The 18293-nt window shown below is 44.4% G+C and overlaps 1 protein-coding gene across 4 annotated transcripts in view; it reads right to left on the bottom strand.

The window, feature by feature from the left end:
• The window catches only part of LOC135375593 (Fanconi anemia group D2 protein-like), a 339045-nt gene that overhangs the window by 291227 nt on the left and 29525 nt on the right, over positions 1-18293 (bottom strand). For all 4 annotated transcript variants that reach the window (XM_064608269.1, XM_064608270.1, XM_064608271.1 and 1 more), the window contains exons 4-5: positions 9294-9346; positions 555-602 (exon numbers count right to left, since the gene is read on the bottom strand). In XM_064608269.1, the coding sequence (XP_064464339.1) occupies positions 555-602; positions 9294-9346 (101 nt within the window). The remainder of the gene's footprint in view (positions 1-554; positions 603-9293; positions 9347-18293) is intronic.

The raw sequence follows: 18293 nt of genomic DNA, 5'->3' as shown, positions 1-18293 counted from the left end.
TGAATGGTGTTACACAGGAAATTCCCAACAACGCACCAAAATATCATATTTAGATATCTCGTGGAAGTATGAAGGCGATGTCCGATGACTTAGGGGTTCATAGCTATTTTCTTTATTCACAGCAGGAGTAAGACGGATCAGACGCCAAAACGGCAAGTGAAGGTGAAGATTTCTGCCTTCCGTTTCCACGGTTAACAAGCACTTCAGGATTCGTTTTGAAGTCTTCGTCAACAAGATGTACTGCACACTTCTACAATTCTACTTGTGCCGTACTACTTTAATGATGTGACCCCGACCGGCAATTTTGCGAAAGCTCATTTCACGTTGCCCTAAATATCGTCACAAACCGGCTCGACTGTATTAGAGACCAGTGATAAAATATGCAAATATTCTTGACCATATAGGAAAACATATCTTTGCATTCTATCTAACGAGCAAAATGTTCATTAGCTTTGTTGGACAGTACAAAATGACTGCTGCATGCTGCACAAAAGTATGGCAGCAGAAACTTTTTGAAAACCGTTCATTGGGATTTGACTCTACGTGTGGCTTACCTTGAGCTCTTGGAAGGCTTTTCAATGGGAGTCATTGCTTGCATCAGTCTGAAATACATGCAAAAACCAGTGGAATACTTTCTGCGAAAAAGATGTTATAAGTAGAGGGCGGATTTTCATGCAAATGCATGCTTTTTTCCTTGATATGGTTTTGTATCTGGACAATGAAAAAACACTTTTGATCTTGGTTTGCCACCGATCAGGAGGATTCTATGGTACATATAAATGCATGTTTTGCACATTGTGGCATATTCTGCAAGAAGGTGCATGAAACGTGCATATTTTGCCGTATTTTCAGGTGCTAGAGCTTCATTCTTTTTTCATGGTTGGTTTTTGGTGTTTTCCGGGACAGTCTTGGGTCATCTCTTGCGGAAAATTCTGGTCAGAATAAAATATTTTCCATGTTTCGGCATGGTGAGATATGGTGTTCATCCTGTACCCTGGCTGCTCCATGCTCCTGTGCGTGCATGGCCGATGGGCTATACTTGAGCTTCGCCACATTAGTGTTACGAAGACAGGCGGTATTTGCATTTTAATTGGCATAATGCAGTGCTGAACACAAAGCCATTACGTAACAAGCCTAAGCATGGGCGTGACGAAAAACACAAACGTACATTATGGATTTTGTCCACCAGGTAGCGTGTTTACACTATGTTATCAATCATGGCTCAAATATTCTCTGCTGTGTGCTGCAGAACATAGGCAACTTTATTGTGCAGTGTTATCCCTACTAAAATACTCATTGTTTAAAAAACAGGCATTTGGTGCATTGCTTTCGTAGCAAGAACAATGAAAAACATTGCATATATTGAAGCTTTTAACTGCATATTTCGGAGATTTTCAGTGCATACTTGCATGCATATTTCGCGAGTTTTTAGTGCATATTTATCCGCGCTCTAAAGATTAACGCTGTGGCTGGTATGTACGGATGCACATAAACAGATACAGATGTATACAAAATTTCACCCCCTTGAGCCTCACACGTTTTTGAGGTAAAGAGGAAGGAACCACATTTATGCACCTGGTTTCAGTGTTGGTGCAACCATCTGCATACACACTTTTGCAGATATCACAAGTGAAGTGCAGTTTCAAGAGTAAATAAAATAAAGTAGATGCCTTTTGTCTGGGTTCTCAAACCAAACATATAAAAATCAGAAGCAGCTGACAGTGACACCACAGAAGAGAAGATGCAGGAAACTCAAACAGGACGTTCCTTGAGAATGAGGGGCGACAAGTTGTTTCATGTTTGTTCGTTGTCGCCCCTATCAACGAATGTCGCTCACTTGCATCTTACTTTTCTCTTCAATGTTACTGAAAGAGTTTCAATAAAGAAGTGTACTAAATTAATTAAAGCTAGACCTAAGTCTCAGTCAGTCTGGCTTTGTTATATTGGTTACCACAGCTTTTGCATTGAGGCAAAAACGAGTGTACGCTGAAATAAACACTTAAAGATAAAACATTAAAAATCAACGTTTAAAATTCCATCTGCTGTAATAAACTATATAAGAACCCACGCTCGTAAAATCTACACTGTCAAAATAAATCATAGCTAGGCCTAGTGGGGAAGTCTGCCGTACATTTTTCTGTAGGCAACAGGATGTTCTCCTCAATGAAATCCACAATATTGTCATTCTCTATTCACATCTGTTCCATAATTAACTATGTTTCTCCCAATAATAGTTGAGGAATTCAAAATATCCAGTTTGAGATTGAGACGATGACGCATATCAATGCAAGAATAACAGACACATTCTTGAGTTGAGCTAGTGGACCAATGCCATTCCTATATATGCTGGAAGGCCTCATAGCATAAAGGGATTAGTGTTGTGTGTTTCATTGTACGTTCCCTTGTTTTCAACCCCACACTCAGGGATATGCGGCCCACGTAGCCATGGCAAGTGGAAGTGGTGGATGCCTGGATGGCTACATGTGGGTTCAAGGTACAGGGTGAATTTAACAAAGGTTACACATTTCTATCGAGTTGTAAAAATACAAGATAACATCTCAGGTGCCTCAAACTTTGCAGACTGATAGTCATTCGCCTGAAGTTTTATCCATACTTTTCCAAATGCTTTTGTAGAAAAAAAGGTAGAAGCAAAGCAAATTCTCACCCCATGCCTTTCCTATGTCCTATACTGCTCGCGATCTGCCATTTTTTCCTCTGTCTACGTCAGGTTCACATCACCACGTATAGGTGGCGCTGCCTGGAGATGAAGCAAACCCAAAACCTATAGAACAACCAACAACCAGATGGACCAGGTGCAGGGTTTCGAGGCAGTGCCACCTATACGTGGTGATGTGAACGTGAAGCAGGCAGTGGAAAAAATGGCCGTTTGCAGGCAGTCTAGGCCAAAGGAAACGTATGGAGAGAGAATTTGCTTTGCTTCTAACTTTTTTTATACAAAGTCACAGCACTTGAAAAAATATGGATAAAACTCCAGGTGAATGACTACCAGTCTGCAAAGTTTGAAGCGCCTGAAACGTTATCTTGTATTTTTATGACTTGATCGAAATGTGTAACCTTTGCTAAGTGTAGGTCGGAGATGTTGAAAGGGTACATAAAAACGACTGACCTCAGATGAAAGAGCAGCTGTAGCAGCTGCATCAGCGAGTTAATTCCCGGCTATACACACATGACTGGGTACCCAGCAGAATGTCAAAAACAGACCCTTTTTTATTACCTTAGCAGCAAGGCACTGTGCCTTCTGTACAAGAACGTTTTTGGACATCCCTATGTTGCCTACTGCTTGAAAAAAACTCAGAATCTGTGTAAATGACCGATGACTTGGTGTGACTTTCTAAGATGTAGTTCAGTGCCAGTATTTTTCGATATACCTCGGCATTAAAAACAGAGTATGTGAGGTAGACGATATGATTGTGAGTCCATCGATCACCATTGCACATGATACTGAGGTGCATGTTTTAGAACTGTCAGTGTAAAAAAAAATGTCATGTTTCTTGAATATAGACAGGGAACGATTAAAACATGGAGGAGATTGCCAGGGCGGGACCCGTTGAAATCACAACGTGGGAAATTGTAATCCTCGCATCCCACAAGAACACGCATGCTAAATGGGGGAACAACGCTGAGCATATTAAGAAAGAGCTGATTGAAACGTGTGCCTTCAACAGAGGAAATCACTGGGTTATTGGGATACCCTTTTACCCTCAAAGAATATGAAACTGATAAGTAAAATCTTCTTCTTTCCAGCGACCATTCATTGCTCTCAACATAGAGGCTTTCCACTGGCAATGTGCTGAAAGCACCAGTTTTGAGACGCAGTCTCTGGTGATGCACTGGGTCTAATATCTTCAGGACAGATTTCCGAGCAGACCCAAAAACAACACATCCATGGTCCAGTCTAGACAGCACTGTGGACACATAGATCCTATGTAGAGTGTCATGATCGGCCCCGCAAGATTTGTGGGACAGCACCTTCAAAAGGTTTAGGGACTTAATGCATTTAGTTGTAAGGTTCTTGATGTGTGATAAGAACGTCAGTTTGCTATCAAGGATGACCCCAAGAAATTTGTATTCGCTTTTAATAGTGAGGTCCTGTCCATTCAGCTTAAGAGTAGGTGGAGGAAACAGTCCTCTGACCCTCGAGAAGTGAACGCATACCGTTTTCTCACGTGAGAACTTGAATCCATTCTCATGAGACCATTTTGTAAGCTTATTTAAAGTTAGCTGCACCTGTCGCTCACATGTTGCTAGATTCGTGGAAGAGAAAGAAACCTGAATGTCATTCACGTACAATGAATAAGACATGGAAGGTGGGATTATGCTAGCTACTGAATTAATTTTCACAAGAAACAGAGTGACGCTAAGGACGCATCCCTGCGGCATCCCGTTCTCTTGGATGAAGGGACGGGATAGTGTTGTTCCAAGTCGTACTCGAAATGTCCTGTTTTGGAGGAAGTTTGTTACACACCTAAGAAGGCACCCCCTGATCCCAAAAGAGTACATGACTTGTAGGATACCATACCGCCAAGCGATGTCATACGCCTTTTCAAAATCGAAGAACACCGCCTACGCTCAGTCAACAGACAGCAACACCATACCGCAGTCAGAAGAGTCTTTATTGACAGAAGAAAGCACAGAACAAGCAACGGCTTCCGAGGTCGTTCAACAACAGGAAACTCCTGCGCCAACGGGGCAAGAATCCCACCACCATCGGAGAAGGGCCCCAATATGGATGCAAGACTACATTATGCTGTGAGCGGGACAACTGCAAAGTGCGACGACGACATTGCGGAATGATTTGGAGGCCGGCCGTGTTGATAGACGAAGGACTACCGCCACACCTTGGGGAGAGGAGACGAGATAGGAGGGAGATGTCGTTCATCATCCGGATAATAAAATCCGTTTAAGGTTTGTCCTTCGTGTGGCATTGGAAGGAAGGACAGCTGACAACAGCCTAAAATCCACAGGGGTGGCATCCAGTGGATTGCTCCGTAGACGAAAGTGTGCTGGGCGAACGCAATGCATCCTGGACAGGTCCAGGTCGCACGTCACAGCAAACGTCAATGCGCATGTGACCTTAAAGATGGCGACGCCCGTGATCGGTGGCAAAACCGTTTGTAAACAATGCGGGTGTTGTTTCTGCGCTACGTTTTGGATGTCTTTCGATCACGGTAATTATTTTTATCCGATAATCTTGCAGTAAAACGCCCAGTTTAAAAACATAATGTCTCGTACTGTTGATGACGGAAACAGAGGGCAACCGTGCAGCATCAAGGAGATCTTTGAGCTGGATAACAAGGTTCATGAAGAGAGCAGGATTCTCATTAGCACGATCTCACAGAAGCTGCCAGAGGAGTACGAGGAGAAATTGGTTGCTATTCAGCGCTATTAATCAACGTCCGCCGTATGCACTGCCATTTGGGTGGCCAGGTCGGAAATGCTGATCAGACTCAGATTTTTTTGTACTTCCTATCAAATCATACAGTCAAAGAGAAAGGTGTGAAGCAGGTCGCCATTACTTCTACGGGAAACGAGAAGAATCGCGTCACGGCTATGCTGTGTTGTACTGCCGACGGCTTCAAGCTTCCATCGTACCCAATTTTTCGCCGAAAAACTTTGCCAAAGAATGAGTCCTTCCCACCTGGCGTGATAGTGAGAGTGAATGAAAAAGGGTGGATGGACACAGATTTGATGATTGACTGGGTGGATGTCATGTGGCGGAAGCGACTCGGTGCTAACAGGGGCCTCCGCTCCATGCTGGTGCTGAGCAGCGACAAAGGAACTTCTGACGACAATAGCGATGCTGAATAAACGCTTGTTCATTGTTTGCCCAGGGGTGTATTTTCAACTTTTTTTTGTGGCTAAGTCGTAAAAATTACCTGCACGTTAGATTTGGGGACACGTTAGAACCCGGAAAATACGGTAAGTGCTATTTTTTGAGAGAGTCAGTTTTTCCCTGAATCAAAGAGGCCTCATATATCACTTTTTGTTTCTTTTGCTCAAGCTCACTTATTTCTGTGGCAACCTTCCTTTTCTGCCAATGAGCTTGAAGCACATCTTGCTTTCCTTGTTTCTTCCTTCGAAGGCCTTCCTTCCACCTCATATCGGCCCCACGAGCTAATTCAGTCATTCTGTCCGTGATATCAGCCCTTTCTAAGGAGCCACCTGCAGCCGAGATAGCATTGTGCACTACCCACTGGGCAATTAGTGACTCTTCCCTTAGGTTTGTTACAAGGCAATTTTTGTTCGCAGAAAAACATCTTTCCACAGCAGCATTACCATGGGACATGGAGAGAATCCTCTGGGCAAATGACCAAAGCTATTTCTCATTACCATACAGCTCTAGCCACAAAGTGTCCAGTCTGTCGTCATTCCTGTTAAAACTTTTCAGACGTGTCCGAGTACAGTAAACCCCCGATAACTCGAACTCGTAAAAACCGGAAAAACTTTAGAGATAAGTGGAGTTTCAAGTTAAGGGAACAGTGAAAATTACGTTGCCACAATGTTACCACAAGGCACTGTTATGAAAGGTAAAAAAAAAAAGAGATGCGTTCGTACTATAATAGGGCGCGTAAATAATTGCAAAGCCAGTTACTTTTTAACATCATCTGAGAGGGAATAACTCCCTAATAGCAATCTGCTTGGCATGCGCGTCTGGGAGCAAGAAAGCAACTTCAAGCACTTCAGTGCAATGCATGAGGCGCTCCGCCCGGCACATCACTACCGAGGGCACTCTCAACGATTTCAGTGTCACTCAGTTCACTGCTTACTGGAACATCGCCGTCGTAAAGTGCATAGTCCTCTATGTTCAAGTCCTCTAAGTCACTCTCCCCACAACATGCGATGTGCATCATGTTGTTGCACAATTCATCACAGCCACTGAACTCGTCTGCTGGCTCCATTACACCAGTGGAAGACGAGCAACCCGCATGAACGATACAGTTCACGATAATGGCTTGATGAACGTGCTGCCAAGCCTTTCATAAGTGCCACCTTCCACTCCAAAGTCAGGGATTTGCATGTGCGTTGTTCAGCCGCTGGTTCAGCCATCACGCCGTGAAGAATGAAACGAAACTGAGACTGCTGAGAGGCTCGGATGAATGCAGAGGAAGAGGAGTGACGTTGAGTGGAAAGCAGAGTGCTGTCTGCCTCCCACAGCTAGCGGCATGTTGAAAGGATGATAGTAACTAGGACTAGGCTTTGACCTTCTAGCTTGGGGGACCGAAGAATGCACGTTATCAGCCGCAGGTACTGGTGATGGAATTTCGAGATATCCGTACTCGGGCAAAAAAAGCTTCCACTTAAAAGGGTCCAAATATATAGGAAGCGTTGGGACAAGGATTGGGACGCAAAAAAAAAACGAGATAACCGATACCCACAGCAGCGACACAGTCCCTGTACACCTTGTACGAGCCCCTCACCGCCTTAATTCCAGGGGCGTCAAAAAAATTTCTTGCACCCAACCTGAATGGTTTCTTCTCTGCTGGGTCCCACGATGACATAACAGCCTCTGTATCCTCTACAACTTCAACTTTTGCCTTCTGGTTCACAGCTGATTGTGGTTGCAGCAAGGGCAGCTCATTGCCCGTTTCTGAACGGTATGACTCGGATTTCATGAAATGCTCACAAGTTTCTTAAGGAGGGATACCATCTCGTCATATGGTAGGTGTACAGTGCTGGACAAAAGTTCACGAAACACGCGAGCGATGTATTTTCTCCTCTGTGCGACACCCTGGCGGTGGGCGGAAGCAGGCTCGTTCATTCGTTCACAGGGAGGAAAGGAGTGCGCCGGTAGCGACACCAATCTAAAACACTTCACCGGCACATTCAAGCGATACAGAAACTACCGCAGTGTATCGCAACCACTGCACTCACCCATCCCTCTGAACGAGTGAACTGGCCCGCTTCCGCTCGCCGCTAGGGTGTCACACGGAGGAGAAAATACACCGCTCGCGCATCTCGTAAACTTTTGTCCAGCACTGTACTAAGGGTTCCGAGCGTTGAAACAAAGTTAGGAATTCTACGAAAATGTTCGACATTAATGACAAAAAGTAATTTTGCATAGAACCTCTTGTCTGCGAATGCTTTCCTCAAGTGTTCACGCAGCTGCCCTCCTGAACAACACTGCCTCTCTGACATCACAACAGTCTTCACTCCAGAGAATTGCTCAATCAGTCGACTTACTGCAGGCCCTAGTGTAAGCCACCTTGAGCTCCAATTACGGAGCAACACGTTTTAAGGCAGTTCAAGCACTTCCTGCTGTGTTTACACTGCAGCACTTCGCACAGCATAATTCTTGAGGAAATAGTAGAGATCAAGAATTGCTGCTCCTACATCTGATCCAAAGCCATCCAAAGCCATGCCCAAATGAAGTACGGACCTTATGAAGACAACATTTGCCTGCGTCTATTATACTTGGGTGTGCTTCATTCATCTTCCGTTTCAAACTTTTTGTCACATTTGGCCCGTCGCTGAAAATGCAGATTAAGTTATCTTGTGTAAGGTCTTGTGTTGCCTTCACAATTTCGTTGAACAGTATGTCAGACTTCGAGGAACCTAGCCGGAACGACTCCAAATGTTCCACAACCACTTCCTTCATGGCTTCAGAATAAAACCGCACAACAACATCGAGCTGTTTGCACTGCTGCTCCACTACGGGTGTTTTGCTGATGGCAATTGCGTAGAAGACACATGGCCTGTTCAGCTCTTCCACTATGTGTTTCTTAAAGTGAGGGCCGACGCCATCAGACACCATGTATGAGGCCTTACTTCATTTACAAGAAAACTGTTTGGCGGTTTCCAAGTCTTGGAACATTATGGGACAAAAAGATGTGGCAGTATCGACTCAAGAATACAAAATCCCTTTGAGCATCATTCCAAGAATGAAGAGATTCTCTGCCTGCATAATGCGGTCACTTTTTCACTGACATGGTCACTGTTTGGAAGTGCTCAAACGTCAGCAGTACACAGGCAGGCAACGTTTGAGTAGATGGCGTCAGAAGGTCACGTAGAACATGATGCCTCCTGTCAGCATGTGCTAACACACCACTGAAAGCCCAGTGCAAAGCCCAGTGTAAAACCAGAGAAGTATATAAGGGAAAAAACTAGCCGGAGCTCTTTTGGCTGTTACATTATATTGTATATTGTTGTATCACTAAACTTTCATGTTTTCTATGTAATCCTGGGTCCAATGCTTTAGAGGATAACATTTACTATGTACCAAAGAAGATGAAATCAAAGAAGATGAAATCAAAGAAGGTAATGGGGCCACTTACGTCTCTGGGTCATCAAGGTATTGACGCACATCTTCTAATATGTCTTGCACCACCTGCAGAGATACACATATAACTTTACTTAAAACATCCAACATTGTTTTCACAGGGCACCAGTGATAAGCTGAAAAAGACAAGTTTAAGTTGTTGAAACAGTGACCAGAGTCAGGGAGCAAATACTTCTCACCATACCAGCTTGTGCAAACAAACTGGCTTGTACTCAAGCTGGTTGCACTCTGCAGAAGTGGCTCAGCCAAACGCCAGCCAACTGGGTCACATACCTTCTCAAGAGCAATTGTGTATTCGAACAGTGGAGCAAACACAATTGCAACGCAACTTCAGGTGAGCAACCAATTCTGAGTTCCCCGAAAGGGAGTCAGCATTTCCTTTGTGTTCAAGGAGCCTACTGTTTAAACAACAGTCGGTTTACCCTACGTAACAAAAGCCACATGACAGAGGGATATACTAGTACACAACATTACTAACACAGCCGACAAAGCAGGTTCTGCAGGAAATATTGCATCCAGAACTATTGGAGTGAAAAGGCATAAGAGAGCTTAAACGTGCAACATTAGAAAATACATCTGTATTCCAAATCTCTTTGCAGTTGCTAAGACACTATTAGCGTATGGCAGCATCCCAATATTAGAGTATGGCAGCCTCCTTTGAGATCCGTATACCACAAAACTAAGGCATAAAATAAAACAAATTCAAAGATTAACTGCAAGGTTTATAATGTCTGACTACTGAAGGAATGTTTCTGTATCGATCATGTTGGACCAGCTCGAGCTGGAATTGCTTGAAAAGCGATGGAAAATTGCAAAATTAAAGTTTCTCTTCCTCATTTATCGTCAGCAACTGAAAATTGATGCTGCAAAATATATCACACAACGAGAGTTTTTAGTCATTGGACTAACCACAATAAGCACATTACACCACATACTTGGATGCGTTTAAATACTCATTTTTCCCAGATGCCATTGATCTATGGAATGCCCTATCCCAGTCGATAATCATGACAGAGGATGTAAATGTTTGCACTAATGCACTAGTTGACATATCTATATATGTAGTGTTGTTATTGTGACTTGTATGTTCAATCTAATTAGATGCGTTGAAGCGTTGTTAGCATCACCTGTATATCGCCTTCGTTTACCCCCTGTAATGGTCCGTTAGGAGTAACAGTATAATTAAATAAATAAATAAGAAATTGTGTGACACACCATAGAAATACGGGATACCGACACGTGCAGAAAACACTTTAGAGCCACGGGGCTTTACATAACCTAGATTAATGAGGCATTCAAATAACTTTGAATAAAGCAGGTTAGGAATAAACCCTACATTTGTCAGTTGGCAAATCTGATGGCAAAGGCTATTGGAAACCAGGTGGCAACATTATTTGTCAAAGGCTAAGTGCGGAAACGAAGCTACTACACTGGATTTGATTAATGTGGAGTGGTAGCTGTTTACAGGAAGTAACAGCTTGCTACCAGATTTATCGTTTTGCCCAACAGAATTGGGGAACACACATAAAGGTCTAGATACTGAAACTTTCCATCAACCATGTGCTCAATAGAAAACTCCAACTAGGGGAAGATCAGTGGTTTACCCAGATTTTCGTCCTGCGGTGAGGGTGGGTTGGGCTCTGCAAGGAGGTGCCTTTATAGGCTTTTCACAAAATATTGTGCAATCTCACAATATTTTAGGGGGTCTCTTGCAGATTTTTGCGGCGGGTGTAGGGTTGGTCTGGATAAATCACTGGGGAAGATGACATGTTCCCCTGGGTCTTTTTGCTGCAATTCTTCTAGCACTCTGCACGTACCAACTCCTCCTGTACAATCCATTGATTGGAGATGACATCATCATGTGCACAGCTCAACAAACAAGGGAGCTATCAGTCGACACCAACAAAATGTCATCCACATAACGTCTGACATATATAGGGGACAAGGGGACAAGTAATATGCGGGTAAACTGACTATCGACCTGTGTTTGGGCACACATTTGCCAGCCAAACCTTTGGCAAAGGAATCAATGCCACACTGGTCCCATACTCTTTCGCGAAACTTGGAAGGTGTTTGTCCAGTTTGGCTAGCCAACATTTTGCCAATGTTGGGTATTATTTGGCATGTTGCTTGGAGTCTAGCAAAGCTGCATTCCAGTCACTCGAGATGGGGGAGATTTCGGACTCCTAGGCAATAACGGGCCTCATTGACACAAGCAGTGGCGTGCGGGGAGTACCCGTTGTGTATCCGGTTGTGGGAAAATCGCGATGACCTCGCAGAGCAATTTAGCACTGAAAACATAGTGTGCACATGAAATGGAATATTGATCTGGCTACCTTGGGATTGACAAGTGTAAATATGTTTAGAATTGACCTCACTTCCAGATATTACAACAAAATCAATGTATAGGCATCTCGTATTTTGAATGGTTGATGGTACACGACGTCAAACAGACATATGGCTATTGTCGCCAGGACATCGCAGGGTGGGACAAGATCGCGAAAGAGTGCAGTGAATATTTGGTCAGTTAGGAACCATTATTTACTTTTTTGCTACAAAAATTTTTGCTAAACGTCACTGTAGGAAACGAATCGCAGTGCACTAGAGAAAGGTGCACCTCGCATACCTGTATATTGCCCCTTTAACATGTGGTTACAGCGCAGGAGTTCTAGAAACCATGTCGAAAAATCGTCACATCCCACTCCTTGACTATCGCCATCATCGCATGCGACCATGATTATATTATATTCTCGCTGACTACTACAAGCAGAAACCGCAAAAAAAGAAAAAGAACAGTGTTTGAGACGCGGGTTTTGGCTGTGCATGCAGTGGCATGGTGAACAGCGCTGTTCAGCTCGACGGCAACAAAATTTCGATATTTAACCGGAATTTCACCAAAATGCTCAGAAAATGTTCAGAGTTCATTGGCAATCCACTAAAGCTGTGACTATGCTGACGATGCATGAAGCATACTGCAGCTTTGCATTTGGTTGAGGTGGACTTTGATGGCGGCTACACGCGACTGTGTGGTAGTTTCATTTTGGTTACCGAACGTGTAGCCGCTTTTACAGATGAGCGTACCTCGAAAGCTCTGTGCGTCGCTTTGCAGCTGTTCTACTATTCACGTTAGTCACCGCTGCCGCAACGTAAAAATCCTAGCGTGTAGGCCGCTACAGCTTTGTAGCAAGTTGCTCATAATATTAGAAAAAAATTCGAGTACAGTATTCAATCTTTTACGAATATTCGAAAACTTTGAACATCAAATTTTAGAATATTCGCAAAACTCTAGAAATCACCATTATCAGCACAACCGGATATCACAACTGTGCTATTTGTGAGCATGGTCCCAGATAACTGCACCTTCGAACGGTCCCAACAGTGACCAAACTCACATCGCAAAGCCGCAAACCACTGTTGAAAGCACACCATTAATCGAAAGTCAGATCCAGACACAAGAAATCACAACTTATCCGTGACGGCGTGAAGGTCTTCCAGGTGGCAAATCAACAAGTTCATCTCGGGCACGCAGGAGATTGCACAATGATTGCAACAGAAGAAAGGTACAATTTGGTGGAGACTGTCTTTGAGGAGGCAGTGGCGGTGATCTCGCTCATGCTACTCCCGATACGAAGGCACTACTGGGTGAATGGCAACCAGGGGAAGGAGCATTTCTGACACGCACCAGGATTTCACGCTGCTGTCATACTTTTGGTACGAATATATATCCCAGGGCTCCTAATTTCTCCTGACATATATTTTTGAAACTCAGCAGTGACCAAATCTTTACTTAGCAGGCTAAATAAACGAAAAAAACAGGCCACGAGTGGTACCCCAGGATGAAAATAAGAATATTACCGTCATTCCGCATGCATATGGCCTCAAGAAAATTGGTGAGAGACTGAATGTAAAGGTTGTCTCTTGGGCTCCACGCAAACTTGTTGCTTTGTGCAAGTCCATCAACCTGAGTTGAAGATCTGAGGGGTGTGCTAAAAAGCATAGGCAGCCATATATTGACTCTGCTCAGAAGGTTGGTAGATCCCCCGTAACTGTGGTAAACCGGTCATTGCTTGAACGACCAGTATGGGTGAACACCGTCGATGTGTTCATGCAGGAAATGAGGGTTGGCTGGTAGCACATTGCAATATCTGTCTGTGTACGCTGGAGTTTCAGGACTGTCGAATCATTTATTCTAACAGAAGTAGCTTGACACGTGGGATTGTTGCGGCCTACTAAATTGATCAGCTGGATGAAAGTTGCGTCAGTACACAATCTATCGCTCTCATGAAAAGAGACCACATTTTTGACGCAGTCCCTGATGAGCTGGCGCTGCCTAGTGGGTTGTCAGGTTTATTCCCAGTTCCAGTTTCTGTTGTTTGTTTGTGTTTTCCATGGATTCTATCAAGTGTAGTTGTGCCTGTCCTGTGTTCTCTCACATGCTCCCATCTATCACCTCACATGTTATCGGTTCTGTAGATGTGCGCAGATACCTGGCCACTATGTCACCTCAGGAGCTCTTGCTCTGCACCATCCAATGCCTTGGTGTCCCATATTCAATCTATCAAGGACTTTGTTTCGGAGAACCAAAGGGATGACAACGCGAGGCATTCACAGATAGCTCAACAAATAAGGTGCCATACTTCACTGCATCTTCGGAGAGAGAATCGGACAAAGGACACTGCATTACATGGCAAAAAGTATTGTCTTTCTCCAGTGCGAGCATGCTGCGAGAAGCTCGCTAGAGGTGTATGGTCAGGATCTCAAATTCTTTCACTGCTGGCTCTTGATGGCTGTGGTCTGTGATAGAATTTCTGGACAGCACATGAGCTGTGTACAACTCTTTACTTGGTACGTACGCTTCATTTTCTCAAAACAACTTTCGCTCTACCTGCTCCGCTTGTGAAATTGATATCTCCGTAACCGCTCAATCTATATCGATGCGGTCTGTTTTCTTACAATCACTGAACATTCCTAGAGGCTGTGACATTCTTATTTTTTCAGGTAAATCAATTTATAATTTATGCTATCATCATACGTTTCTATGCCAGATGCGTCAGTTGCAACCGCATGCAGAAAAATGAAAACAAAAAATTGTCATTGTGGAAGTTCAAAAAACTAAGACTGTCACAACCTCAACCATATGTTTGGGAATATACGAGGGGCGTTCCAGTCAAACCGGGACCTTCAGTCTCCCGAGTGTACAAATGGCTCACGCTACTTCTTTTTCGTCATTTTCACAGGCGACAGGCCTCCGTGTTCACTACGTGGTGGTCCAAAGTTTGTGCAAAACAGAAGACACGTGCTGGACAAGATGGACGACAACGAGGTGAGCGCGCACATCGAACAGCGAATTGTCATGAAGTTTCTCGTGAATGAAGGTGTAAAGTCATCTGAAATTCAGAGAAGACTTCAGGCTCAGTATGGCCACGATACACTTAGCCGCAGCAAAGCGTTTGAGTGGTGCAAACGGTTCCGAGACAGCCGTACATCAGTGCAGGACGATCCCGGCCGGGACGGCTCAGAGCCCAGTGTCAGAGTTCCTGAGAACATCCAATTTGTGGAGCGCCTGACCCTAAAGAACCAACTAATAACGTGTCGCGAACTGGCTCGAAAGACGAACCTTTCTGTGGGAACGTTGAACACTATCATTCATGAACACCTCCAGTTTCGGAAAGCAGGGCCTCATCACCAAAGAAGTCCTCCTCCTACACGACAATACGCCCGTATACCGCGCATCTCACGACACGCACCTCACAGGAACTTGGCTGGGAGTTGCTGCCACATCCCCCTTACAGTCCAGACCTCGCCCCCAGCGATTTCCATCTCTTCGGGCCACTGAAGGCGTTCCTTGGGGGCTGCCACTTCAGCTGCGACGACGAGGTCAAGAATGAGGTCCGATCAAGGCTGCTACGCGCCGGTAAGGATTTCTGCGCTGCTGGCATCCAGGCCCTCGTGAAACGTTGGGACAGGTGCATTAGTGCAGCTGGAGACTAGGTTGAAAAATAAAACTAATTTCTCGCCTCTAAGTTCATTTTACTTTTGCGAAAAATGAAAAGTCCCGGTTTGACTTGAACGCCCCTCGTACTTCAAGGTCAAGCTGTCTTCTATCACATTTTTTAAACTCTGCAGGCCTTTCACAAAGGTACATACAAAGGTACCGGTTTTAACGTTTGGAAATGCAGCACTTAGCCCAAATATGGGAATACAGTCCTTTATGGAAACACAGCAGTGGGGTAGTCACTGCCTCTCTCTCTTCCGCTACCCTCTTTCGCTCTTTTGTCCTCTCCGAAGGTGTGAGATTGCCGGCACGAGTGCCCAGAAGAGCTGGCCCTTTCAGGATCTCGACGTTCAATATATCGGGTAACCACGGTACCAAAGTTGGATAAAGAAATTAACGATGAAAGATGAAAGTCACTGAAAAGGTTAGCCAGCTGTAGGACTCGAACCCACATCTTCTGGATTGCCATGTATTCTGCATTCTGGATTGCAAATTGAGGCTTTGTATGTATTTGTCCCTTCTATGTTGTTCCAGCCTCAGAACATCAGTTCTTTCATGTTTACCTCCCGATTTTCACAAAAAATAAAACCCGAAAACTGAGGGCTCTAACTAAAAGATGTGGGCCAGGAAGGTACTCTCATATACGTACTTAAACAACGTGGACACGAAACGGCAGAAAAGAACTGCTGTCTGTCTGCTAAATATTAAACTTGGGACGACAAAAGTAAGAAAAGCATAAAGACTAGGATAAGAGAATCGGAAACTAGACAGTGGACAAGTGAAATGCAGACGAAACCATCGCTTGGGGTGTACAGGGAATATAAAAGGGAAACACGGTCAGAGGGAATTTTCGATAACTCTAGAGCAAGCACGTTGCTGTTAGAGGCGAGGACAGGGATGTTAGGAACAGAAACTCATGTCACAGGTAAATCATGCAGTATACTATGTGGACAAGAAGAGACCGCACAGCATGTCATATTGGCATTCAAAGACGCTCAGCCGACGCAGGGTGATGTGATCTTATGGGAAGCACTGGGTTTCCAAAACGATAGGAGCAAAGTTAACTTTAATACAGTACAAAATACAAAAGACAAACTAAATGATTGGCAGCATAGGAATAACGTAGTTCTTTCCAATGCAAACATTGGCAGTGCTTGGGCAGCAAACATAGTTCTGATCGTCTCAAGTAATTTCAATCTCAGTAATGTGTCAATTCTAGGCTAGGTGGTGCAAGCTCCCACCCTCTAAAGAGGGAATAGCCACAGTATCCATCCATCCACGTGCTGTGGTTGTCAACAACAAATATGCAAAGAAACAAAGCAATGCAAATGGGGATAGACTGTCATGGCGTCATCACTGCTGCATCTGAACGCAAAGTTATCACTTTCGCCACTAAAGCGGGAACAGCATATGATGTTTTCTAGACGCAGATACGCCGAGCTTTGAGGTCGTGACGTCACTCTCGACAGAGAAACATCAAGCCCACCAACAAACGGCGTTTTCTCAGCGCAGCATAAGGTTTGTACTCGCAGCCCCTTGCGGCATTTCTCGTTACGAGTGCGAGCTATTATAGACTGGCATAACATACACGACAGACATCACTTGAAAAACACGCAGTATAGCTTTGTATAAAATATCTGGTAACCAAAGGCAACAAAAACTGTGCGCCGACCATCAAGGTGGAAATCTCTTGCTTGTACTTCCATTTCCGTCCGCTGTTCTCCCGTGTCTCTCAGTACAGACGAAAGGCGAAAATTGCTGCTTCTTCTCAAAAAGCGACAGCTATTGCAGGAGAAGGATTAAAGATGACCGCCCGGAACACTCTACTGGGTGCTGCGATTTCTAGGTCAGAGGGAAACGACAATCGAACAATGGCTAGCAAGTGGGATGGTATGCATTTTGTCACTCCTGTGTCCCCAATTATTTTCATTAGCAGCAAATTCTGCCTGGTCCACTTCCTTCTGTCTTCCACTTGCACGTACTTCGCTACCACACCGTTCATGCCCACACAGCTGAGCGGCTGTGCAGGTGGTCGTTTTCGGCCAGGCACTCGATTGGTCAAGACGGACACATCGCTTCCTGCGCTTGCCACTCAGATCTGTTCACATCCAATGTCGGCGTTCCCACTCGATGGCTATTGTTCGTGGAGCTAAACGTAAAAAGCCGAACTCCCGGAGCTCTTGCATCGAGAAAACGTCGTATGCAGGTCGCCCTTAAATGTGGCAATTTAGAGGTGGCAAGGCGGTTTCGAGCATCGGAAGCAAATGTTAGAAGATGGCTGAAGCAACAGGGACAGATCAAGAATTGCGCAAGAGCAGTGGATTTTGGATACTTGGTGCGATGTGCCTGATGACGTCATCGTGCGCGCTTTTAAAAATATGGTTTGTCAAAAGCTTTGAACGGAGCGGAGTACAATGAACTGTGGGCAGATAGCAGCAAAGAAAGCGGTGATGAATAAATGGTATTGTGCATCGTTTCCAACTGTTATACTGCCTCCCAATCCCTGTATACGTTCTTTTCCAAATTTGTGTACCCTGAACTTGGGGGGAGTCTTAGATTCAAGAAAATACGGTAGTATTTCTAAATAAATACCATGTCCAGTAAGGGCACTCGTCAGCTTGTCTTTTAACTTGTCGAATGCTTGTTGCTGCTGTTGTTGCTGCTGTTTTTTTCCCTCTGCTAAGTTCAGAAGAAACTTCATCAGATGATTTTGCACCCTGAAGAACGGGCGCAGCTAACTGACAGATGCTGGTGCTCATATCTGGGACCATATATTGAGCTGAATTAAAAAATGGAACACTTCTTGCATGGCCAAGCTGGCTTTGTCCATAGGCTACAGACCGTGCTACATACAGACTAAAAAGAAGCACAGATAGTACTGAGTAAACATAATACAATATCCTACACAGGCTCCAATAATACAAAAGGTTCACATTGTGCAGACGATTAGAGAGGACCTTGTACAGGATCAAAGACTTGCGAAGACCAAAGAAGAAAATA

Source organism: Ornithodoros turicata, unplaced genomic scaffold, assembly GCF_037126465.1.
Source record: "Ornithodoros turicata isolate Travis unplaced genomic scaffold, ASM3712646v1 ctg00000903.1, whole genome shotgun sequence".
Classification (NCBI taxonomy): domain Eukaryota; kingdom Metazoa; phylum Arthropoda; class Arachnida; order Ixodida; family Argasidae; genus Ornithodoros; species Ornithodoros turicata.
Note: the sequence above shows the minus strand (reverse complement) of the source record. Positions and strands in the feature narration are given on the sequence as shown.